This window comes from Larimichthys crocea, chromosome XVI (genome assembly GCF_000972845.2).
Source record: "Larimichthys crocea isolate SSNF chromosome XVI, L_crocea_2.0, whole genome shotgun sequence".
Classification (NCBI taxonomy): domain Eukaryota; kingdom Metazoa; phylum Chordata; class Actinopteri; family Sciaenidae; genus Larimichthys; species Larimichthys crocea.
In genome coordinates, this window is record NC_040026.1 from 4,406,827 (window position 1) to 4,417,594 (window position 10,768).

The 10,768-nt window shown below is 39.3% G+C and overlaps 2 protein-coding genes across 2 annotated transcripts; one reads left to right on the forward strand and one right to left on the reverse strand.

Annotated features, from left to right (window-relative positions):
• Positions 1–1,435: 1,435 nt before the first annotated feature.
• Positions 1,436–7,290, reverse strand: cldc1 (C-type lectin domain containing 1). Its single transcript, NM_001405499.1, has 6 exons — positions 6,880–7,290; positions 6,153–6,263; positions 4,447–4,578; positions 4,194–4,345; positions 2,428–2,549; positions 1,436–2,064 (listed from the first exon to the last, which is right to left on the reverse strand). The coding sequence occupies exons 1-6, from the start codon at positions 6,968–6,970 to the stop codon at positions 1,902–1,904; spliced, it is 771 nt and encodes a 256-aa protein (NP_001392428.1). The 5' UTR covers positions 6,971–7,290; the 3' UTR covers positions 1,436–1,901.
• A 994-nt stretch (positions 7,291–8,284) lies between these two features.
• Positions 8,285–10,730, forward strand: dc-sign (CD209 antigen-like protein E). The gene is given in 5 exon segments (NM_001303346.2): positions 8,285–8,340; positions 8,419–8,601; positions 8,719–8,873; positions 8,966–9,087; positions 10,456–10,730. Coding segments are annotated over 5 exon segments (648 nt in total). The 5' UTR covers positions 8,285–8,315; the 3' UTR covers positions 10,619–10,730.
• Positions 10,731–10,768: the final 38 nt, after the last annotated feature.

A 10,768-nucleotide genomic window follows, 5' to 3' on the forward strand; every position in this document is an offset into this window, starting at 1 on the left:
GACAACACCCACCACCCTGTGCACCCTGTGGCAGACTTCTATCTTGCTCGCCCCCTTGGCCATAAGACTGTACAACAGCTCTCAGTTATGGCAGGGAGGACACAAAGGACAATAAACAATTATCCCAGTCTCTGCTGCATGAATTCCTGGACATTCTGTCACTGTCATTTTGACTCTGTTTGCACTCCCTTTGTTTAATACTTTGACTTTTATTCATCATCCAGAGCCTAATTTAATTGCATATAGTTTTTATCTTTATTTGTAGTTCTTTTTCTTATTTCTACCTGTTTATATGAGACACCTGTCACTGTTTGTTGTTAACTGAGTAACAGCTGTAAATGTAGAATTAGGGCCAGTGGCACAGTACAGTACATTTAAACCTCAAAATATCAAAACAAGCTCTTGTTACTGGATATGTTTCATCATCTAGATCTATATCAAAATCACACATCCTGTTCTACTAATTGCATATAAATTTCTGTACACAACAGTAACTGTGGTTATCTAATGTACTCTAGCTGCGGCTGGGTAAGTTGAAATCTCTGGGTCTATCTGACTGTGTGCCCTGATGTCTTTGGTAACTTTAATTTAGTGGGACACAATAAAAGAAACTCCCTAAAACACCTCAATCTGGGTTGTAAATGACATTGTTACAGTAATATAGACAACTTATTGATAAACAATTAATAAAAACAGTTAAAAGAGGGTGTTGCAGTCCCCTCAGCACCCCTACTTCCCATGTCCATATCCAAACGTTGTAAATTAAAAAAAAAAAAACAGAAAGCCGCAAAAAAAAAGCAGGGTCAGTTTGGTCACTGCCAAATGAAAAATGAAATATTTTGTGTCATGTTCAAGTTCAATCAAGATTAGTTTTGGCTCTCCTGTAAAATCTGATAAAACTTGGCACGTATGCTAGTTTTGGCTGTAATGGCCTTGATATGTTCTTCACCAGCAGTTCATCAGAGATCAGCAGTCCCAAAAGAAATGTGAGGTGGTCATAAAAAAGTCTTCTGCCTTGTCTTTAATTACTTTAAATCTCTACTTCTTTAATCTTATATCATACTGAGGTGATCACATGTGGTTACATGTAGACATTGCTTCATTTTAAGTGTCAAGCAAAAACATAGTATGTTGCTTGTGACATGTATAGTAGGCTCTGGTTACATTAATGATCAAACTTCAGCTGGATGACATGTCAGAACAGTGCAAATGTGTGGATGACAGAAAAGAAACAGAAAAGAAGAAAAAAAACATGTAATACACAAAATGTAAGAATATATACATATATATAAATGTAAGTATATATATATATATATATATATATATAAATGTAAGTATATATATATATATATGTGTGTGTGTGTGTGTGTGTAAAGCAATGGTATTGACAAATCTGAAGTAGTGCAAAAAGATTAATGGGAAAACAAACCTAGAATAAAATTTACTAATACATTTCTGAATTATTTGCAGCTCAGTTTTAAGTTGTGAGTCTACACAGTTACAATATTTATGCCCAAACTTCTCGGACACAGTCACAGCATTCATGGCATTGCAATAAGAAAAAAATAATCAAGTAAATGAAAAAATGAATCATAATTGGACACACAAAAACTTGATATCAGTGCAATACTACAATGCATCTTTTGTTTTGTTTTTTTCCTTTTAGATTTATGAAACGTACATACTTCTCGATGGCTGTCCATCACAGGACTTGTATTAGTACTTCCTATTTCTTCCAATAAGCGATAAATCAACACATACACGGCATTTAGCATCAATATCTCCTCTGCATATGTTGTATGTCACAAGAATTACCTTTCTGTAATCCCAAACATTTTACCATGTTATGTTTTCTGTCATAACCCTGTGTAGTTTCCAGACTTTCCACCTGTGTAGTATTATCAGTTGAGCTGGATGGTGTCCATCTGGCAGATCCGTTTATAAATGTGTTCACAAGGAACATCAAACCATGTCTTTGCGTGGCTGTCTAAGACGGCACAGTCTTCTCCGTGTTCGCCTCCTGACTGGTGGTTATTTGGCTCTGAGCTCCACTGATCCCAATATCTGTGACAAGAGGGAGAGAAAAGGAAATGAGGATAGACAGGATAAGCTTTAAATAAACTGCTGTGAACATTATGTGAAAAACAGGCTCAACTCGCTCAAACCTTTGATTCACTCTGATTTATCTGATTGATGGCTGTCTTCTCAAAATAACTGTTACATTTCTTTTGATATTCTAAATGTCACTTTATTTTTATTTATAATCTGCACACCTATACGCCTGATGAAACAGTCTACTTATTTTGTTTTGGATGGACAATTTATTCAGTATCATCAATATTTCAAATAAATACAAAATAGCAGTTTTAATATAAAACATGAATTAATAAATTATTTAATGCATTAAATATTAAAATTAGATCGTACTTATGTTGCAATGTTGTGTTGTCCACCCATCTCCAATCTCCTTCCGTCTCTATGTCAGACAGGCCAATCCAGAAGTGGTAATCAAATCCTCCAATTTTCTTGGCTTCTTTTTCCAGAGCGTCCTGGAGTTACACAAAAACACACACATCAATCCTTTATAGAGGTGAAGACATGACATAAATCCTCATTTTCCAAAAATGTGCCCACTCAAGGTCTAAATCTTAAACTCCGACATTCATACACATCTTCGACTCTTTAAAGACCCAATGCATAATTATTTGAACCTATAAAATTAAAGCAGATTTATATACATAATAGACCATTTTTATAGCAGACATTTTGACTTGTCATAGTAGGAAAAGCACAGGTGTTGCTAATAACATTAATAATGGCTCCATTCTATTCAATGGCCAAGTAAATGTCACTGCAGTCAGTGTGAGCCAGCATGAACAATACCACAGCCCCGAACCTGAAGCAGCTATATGAAATTCAGTCATCATTAATTTTATTATTTACACTGCTTTTATGCCTCGCTGTGCTTACTTTAATGTCTTCCATAAAAAGGGCCTATCGCATTAGGTCACTGAACTCAATATATACAAAGGCTGATAAAAGTGTAGTTTGTCCTGCCTCTAACATGGTGCAGTAAAGACAAAAGAGGAGATGCCAGTCAAACACAGTCCTAAGCAGAGGTTTAACCAGACAAATAAAGTGAAATCGCCTGTGTGGGTGGACCAAGGGTGTGCAGGGGCCTCTAAAATATAAACCTGTATTACTCAAGCAGTAACCTCGTATGTGTGACGTCACCCACAGATTTCTGAGGAGTTGTTTTGAAGCTAAAAATCTGCCACCAAGTTGGTCATCCAGCCTCTTTCACCTGGTCTCTGGTTTTGGTCTCTAATTTCCCCCGTTCATGACAACTGTACTGAGTGTAAAGTTTTATATAACTCACCTGTTCAGATCATATCAAGGCTTAAAGTTATGCATAATTAAGAGCCTGGCCGCTTTGATTGACAGATGGGTGTCATTATAGATAGCTTGTCTGAGTGTAACTCAGCTAAACCCATGAGCCACATCTTTGCTGATTTTTAGATTAACACAGGAGGCGGCAGCGGCAGGCCTGCCAAGGCTCTTCAGCAACCTATGGGTGACGTCACAGATACGATGTCCATGTCTTATACACTCTATGCTGTTACCGCATTGTTTGCTTACATAATTAGTAAGAACAACGTTAACAACCGTTTACAGAGTGCTTTTAGATTGCTGAGGGTTTTATGTTTTAATTGTGTGCTTGTAGCTTGGATACTCTTTTTGTTAACATGTCGTAATAAAATTAATGATGGCTGATATCTATTTAGCTGCTTCAGTATTGTGCAAACTGTCACGGGAATATATCCGAGCTGCTGTTAATGTTATTAGTGCTTTTCCTACAATGACAAGTTGAAATGTCGGCTCTGAGGAAAGACTAACTGTGGCCTCAAATTTAACTTCTTCTGCCTCTGCATAAGTAAAGCCTTGATAAAGTGACCTTGACTTGCAAAGATGTCGTATTTTTACACACACACACATACACACACACACACACGCCTTATGTCTTATGCTTTCTTGTCCTGTGGACAGCACACGGTGAGCGACCCAATTAAGGGGAATGAGGAACACCTGTGCCGGTCAGCAGGGCTTCACAAACAAAGTGTTCTGTCTATGAAGTTTGCTGATAAGTTGTGTTCAGTACACACACACACATATACACACAGAAACACACTAACATGCGCCTCCATAGTGTGCAAGATGGCAAGATGGCTGCCCATCTCTTCACAGCTGTCTCTGCTCTTCAGCCAGTCCTGCTTGTCCCCGCTGAAGCTGTAACACTGATCTCCGACATGAATCCATCCATCGGGACACTCCCTGCACTGCTTAACTGTTAATGAGAGCAAGGGCAAGATAAAAGGATGAGAGGGAACAGTGAATCAAAGGCAGGAAATGAAGATCATGTACAGGGTTTAATCTACATCCTGCCACCTGTCTTTGAACAGTCCTGTCCCAGGGCGGTGTAGTCCTCGCATAGCTGGATGTAACGTCTGCGCATTGAGGTTAATTTCAAACCCAGAGGTGAAGAGTCTACAGCTGCACCTGGCACCGGCTTGCCAATCACTGAGAAGACAGATAGAAATAGCAAGACAAAAAGGCAAGGGATCACCAAAGGATTCATGCTCTGGGGATCATTTATATCTGTAGAAAAATGCATGCAGTAGATGCTGATATATTTAAGTATGGACAAACATGATGGACTGACATTTCTCCCAAAAGTGTGACTAAAAACTAATGTAATTTTCATACTGTTGTGTTTTCTCATCCACCACTAATTTCTCCCTCCACAAACATACGGTGTACACTCTGTGAATCTCTGTAAGATTTTATTGCTGCTGTTGCTCGAATAATCAAGTTTATATGAGCTCCCTCGCGGCTGTAAAGAATTATCATTTACAACATGAGCTTTCTCATGGCCAGACATTTCTGCACATTTGTGTTCCCTCTGTTTGTGTCTATTACAAAAACACCCCCTAATGCTTTAATGAAAGAAATAATGCTTTCTAAGAATCGATGCAATATAGATCATGAATCAAGATACATATATTTTTGGGGCTTTCATTAAAAGATACCGTCATAGACACACAATATCTCAGGATGGGGGTTTGTCACCTGTCAGGTTCAGAAGAAATTAAGTATTTATCTTGATTAACTGTAAACTGAGATTTTTGCTGTGGTTGTGGTTAATGAATCACATCAGGGTTAGCGTGTATTTTCATCATTATCTCTTCTGGATAAATACATATTACCATTTCCTGGCAAGCCTGCTGATGTATATACACAGGTGCAGGTGCTGTAAGTGAAGTAAAATGTGGCTAACACATACTGTAGACTTCACACACACACAAAAAAACACTATGAAAAACTACGGCACTTTAAAATTGTCCTTATACATATTTTATATTTTAGAAATGAGATGTTATAATGTGCTACATTTTTCATGAGGCCAGTGTGGTTTACTGTGCAGTTAATGTACCATGATATAGCAAATAAAGAGCAGTCTACCTGAATAAAGCAGAAACATTTATATTACCAGCTTACTTGACCCAAGACAGCAATACATAACAGCTAGGAATATTGGCCAATTTATCGTCATCCAGTACGTAATGTGCTCTTCTGTGCCATATTCATAAAGTAGGATCAAATCAATTTTTTCTCTATCAAGAGTCTTACATTATGTTACGTGTAGAGTTACATGTTTCTTTTTATTTCCCTGTCTTCTCTTCTGCAAGTCATCATTTTCAGATACTAAAACTGTGCTCAATAGCTTGTGCGAGCGTGCGGTGTAATAGATCAAACGCGTACATCCCCAGTGGTGTTTGTTTTAAATGAGAGCGTCCTCACAAGCACATTATCAGGCTGAGCTGCCATAGACTGTTGGCCCTGCAGGAGAAATATTTCACAATTATGGACTTTTGTGCTTTTTCTATTACATGACCCTCACTGGACTGGAGAGAACGCTTTATCTTTTTTATTGCCAATTATAGGTGTCCAAAAAGACACTGAGCTGAAATAAAGAGCGAATAATCAGCGAGAGTAAGGAATAGAGTGAGACAGAGAGACAGACAGGCAGATGTACACACTCGAGACTGGAGGGCAGGGAACACAAGAGGTTGTAAGACAGTGTTTGTACTTACAGAGCACAGTCAGTACGATGTTGGCGCAGATGGAGGCCAAAAAGCCAATAACCATCAGGAGAACAGTCTGACTCCTCAAACACTCAACACCCCGCTTCAGTCCCTGGGAGCCTGATTAGACACAAAACAGTCCTCAGCATGTAGCTGTCAATTCACCATTTCTAATCTTCTCATGTGGTGCAGAGAGCAGAATAAAACGAGATAGCTGAGAGTAACCATTTGACCGGACTTCGGATTCGTGACATTTACTATTCCCAAAAGATAAAACCGTATGTTGGCTGACAGTTACAGTAGGTCAAGTGCTTATTTGTGTCTCTTGCTGTCACATATGCACATAAACACACAATGCCACACTGTAAAAATACTGGTTAAAAATGGTTATACTGATAAAAATCCTGCATTCAAAATCTTACTAGTAAGTACAGTAAAAGTACAAAAATGTTGAATGTACTTTAACCAACAATTTCATCATTTTATACTCCAAGTAGATGGTGCTGATAATACCTTTGTACATTCTCTTAATGATATAATCTTTCTTTGACCACTGTGTATAGTGGAGTACAATAAAATCTAATATTTCCCTCTGAGATCCGGTGAAGCAGAGGTTGCATTACAAAGAATAAAAGTACAAGTATGTCAAAGTCACCCCTGAGTACTGCACTAGAGTAATTGTACTTCTACCACATGAAATCTCTCAGTATCTTTGTCACATTTACAGACAAAATACCGTTGCTGTGTTCCAGAATGGGCCTGTTCCCTTCAGTTGTAGACTGGTCCGTGAGCTCCTGTAGGCTGGTGTAGTTTTCTCTCTCCTCCATGGCTGTGATGTCCTTGTTAACACACTTTCTCACTTTGTCTCTCTCTCCACCGCACCTCCTCTGGTCCCTAAAGGCTTTGGTATCTCCTCTCTCAAGCAGCAATATTTCTCCTTGAAATTAAATTTGTCCCTGCTGGTTGATTTATCGAGGCACGTCGCCCTGCTTACAAAACGGCTGCAGTTCTATAACAAATGTGCTCAGAGAAGCACTATGTAGTTAAACTATCCCGTACCTACAACTAAAGAATTTTTTGTCTCTGAAAAACAGGAAACTCAAAAACTCCAAACTGGGAGGTTCTTTCTTCATTTTTGTTGGCTCTGCTTGGTGTATTTCTGCTTGTTGCAGTGCTGTTTCACTGTCAATTTTCCAAGCATTGCATAATCCCAGCAGTTTCTTCAGTTGCGTTTACTGGAACTGACAGATGTTTGATAGATGACACAGCACACAATGTGGGCATGTGAGTCAGACTGGGAGTTTTTAGAAATATGTGGGAAAGAAACAGCAAGTACCTTCAACTTTTTGACACTAATTAAAAAAAAAATTGGAGCTGCAACAAGGTTTTTGACGGGAAAGCTGCTGGAAGCGGTGTGTGTTGTTAAGAAAAAAGGGCCACGCTCTGAATCACAAAGTACACAAATATGGTGATGTGCAACCACAAATCGTACTTTAGTAGTCACAGAAACGGACACTAAATACTCCCCCACTACTTCCTCTGCTTTAATTAGTTTGGTCTGAATAACAAAACCTCTTAAAGTAAGCTGACAATGACTGCAGGAATAAAGTGCCAGGAATAAAATAATAAATTGGACCAAAAAAAAAAAAAAAAAAAAGTTGACAGTCTGTTGAAGCAACAGAGTGGGCATCTGGTGTCTGTGAGTGTGCATGGTGTAGAGGTGATATTGTTGCAGCTGCTCAACTAACGGAGAGAATACAAATAACTCCTGACACACACACAGAAACACACACACAGAAACACACACACTGTGCAAAACAGTGCTGAGCCATGCCTTTTAGGCTTCCATCTTTGCCAATTAAAAAAAAAAGTCATAGATATGGATGGACCTTTGCTCCTGTAATGGTAAATAATACTCAACCTTAATGCCAGGACTCCATCATGAAATGTTTGTTTCTCTAATCCAATATGGCAGGCCATCAGTGGTTTGGCTTCAAGAGATTGCGCCATCTGAGTTTACATGCTTTGATGATTATGAACAATCCAATCTGTCTGGTCAATTTGTGCAATCTGTACTTTCCGTCCCGTCCTCTTTGGTACACAAACTGCTCTATAAAACACAAAGGGAGAGCAGAGAGAGCAAGTTGAAGTCTCTGCAAACTCACAAAAAAAATGATGAACCTCATCAAAAAGAAAGGTAAGAAAACCTAATACAGTGTGCACAGGTGATTTCTGTTTGCATGTACCCTAATGTTGCTGCTATCTGTCTTTTCAGGCGCCCTGGGAATCAGAGGACACACAGTCCTCTTTGTTTTCATCAGCCTTTTGGTTTCTGTAGCTGCAGACAGTGCAGAGGGACAGGAGTCCTATCTAAAGCTGAGACTAGACCTTTTGAAGAAAAGCTACAGTAAGCTGTGCAGTGAATACACCAACCTGGCACAGAACTGCTCAGTTCCAGGTAGTGTACTTTCGACAATAATTTATCATTCCTTTTTATACGCTACACTGCAATACTACATGTTCTGCATTTTTCTGTCAGCATCAAACTTTACTTTTCCTTTTTTTTTTGTTTAAGTGCCTAACTGTTACGAGTGTCCTGACGACAAATGGCTTCTAGTAGGGGACCAATGCCTCCTCCTCGAGACTGACAGGAACGACTGGCTTAATAGTTCAAAAAAGTGTGAAGAGATGGGCGCCCATCTTGCCATCTTGACCACCACAGAACAGCATGTAAGTGCGATGTGTTTGGTCGACATTTCTCTGTATTTGAATATGTATGTGAAGGAAATTTTTCACATTCACATTTCACTGCATTATTTTAGGAAGCTGTGGAGAAAGAAGGCAGAACGATCGGTGGGTTATACACATTCTACTGGATGGGACTGACTGACATTGACAAAGAAGGAGAGTGGAAATGGGTGGACAACTCAATAGTTAAAAACACGTACGTATAAATAAACTACTAGAATGAAAATACTCTTCCCAATAAACTGTTATATTGTAGGATTCTGCAGCTGCCTGACCTCACGTTAAAAGGATTAACTTACAGTGACGTGTCGTGTAATGTTGCCATTGTGTGATTGTGTTTGGATACGCATACAGTTACACTTATACTACTGTATTTACTTTATTTTGTGTGTTAGAGGATAGTAGTACAACTGAACTGAACAACTACAACTGAAAAACAGCCGGACATGAAGATCAACATTGGTAAAAGCAACCCTAACAGGTTCACCTACTTTGCAAAGACCTTTAATAATGTTTTGAGTGTTAGTCAACCTTGTTGAGCAGATGTAGCTTATTTTCTAAGAAGAAGATTAACTTTATTGATCCCTCAACGGGGAAATTCTTAGGGCTTATATGCAAATAGGGAAAGATGGACAGCATGCAGCAGCTGCTCCTCAGCAGCGCCCCAGGAGGTAAACTGGCACCTCTCTCGCTACGAGATACTCCACACTGTTCTCCGTGTTGGACTTTAACTGGCCACACTTCAGTTCCCAAAGCCAAGTCCCTACAGACTGAGCGACTGTTTGTCTCTCACGGTGACTGACTGAACAAGACTGGGCCATGCTAACAGCTCTGTGAGGCTGTAAGCACAGCAGTGTTTTGAGCTGAATGATATGAATAATGTTTATCAGTACTGTTACTACTGCATTTTCACCATTTGACTTTAGTGTGTTATCATGATTAGTATTTGCTGATTCTGGTGGGAATGCTGTTAACTTGCAGACTAAGGGATGACTAACGTCGTTAGAACAATCCATCCAATAAATGTTGAGATATTTCACACAACCTCACGGTGGCACAAGAGAAAAGGGTCACCTAAGTCAACAGGGTTCATCCTCTGGGGATCATGCATGTCTGTATGAACTTTCAAGGCAATTCATCCAATAGTTAATGATCTTTTAGTCTGGACTAAAATGGTGACCAACTGACCAATTTGCCCTCCCTAGAACCATGCTACTAGCGAGCATGGCTAAAATGTGGCTTGCTTTGGGGGTATGGAAATGTGTGCAGACAAATGTGGTGCCAAAACAACAGAACCTATTGCTAAATAATATAGTGCAATTTCCAATTAAACAGTATTTACCTTATAAATATTATATGTACAAGTTCCTTCTCTAAGGAAAGTGCCATGGGTGTCTTGAATAGACTTCAGTCCCACAGACACACAGCATGCTTTGCATCATCCCTGCAAACTTAGCTAATTAATGCACGTCCCCTAAAGCGACAACTATTGAAATGGTTACATTTTATTGTGCACAAGAAATAAACTTTGTCACTCTGTTTCTTCTGCTTGCCCACTGTGTAGACACTGGAAGGTTGGGTCATCAGAACCAGACAACAACCAGTCTGGTGGGGAAGAGGGAGAGGACTGTGCGGTAGTGGACAGCTACACTCAGAGCTGGTACGATGTTCCCTGCTCCTACTTGTATCCACGAATCTGTCAGGTCGACGCCAAACTGCTCAAGTGAGCCTCTCCGCACCACTGCAGGACCACCACTCAATTACAATAATTGATAGCTATCGATTCTTTATTGAAAAAACTTCAGGCATCAATCTACAAATAAACAATTCTGACTCTAATAAAGCATCCATTTTTTTTGTGTCTTTAGTATCAACAT

Coding starts and splice junctions, on each gene's coding strand:
- cldc1 (NM_001405499.1), bottom strand. CDS start 6,970: ATGGAGGAGAGAGAAAACTACACCAGCCTACAGGAGCTCACGGACCAG. Junction 6,264..6,879: donor CATTCTGGAACACAGCAACG/GTATTTTGTCTG, acceptor GTGTCTAATCAG/GCTCCCAGGGACTGAAGCGG. Junction 2,065..2,427: donor AACACAACATTGCAACATAA/GTACGATCTAAT, acceptor CTCTTGTCACAG/ATATTGGGATCAGTGGAGCT.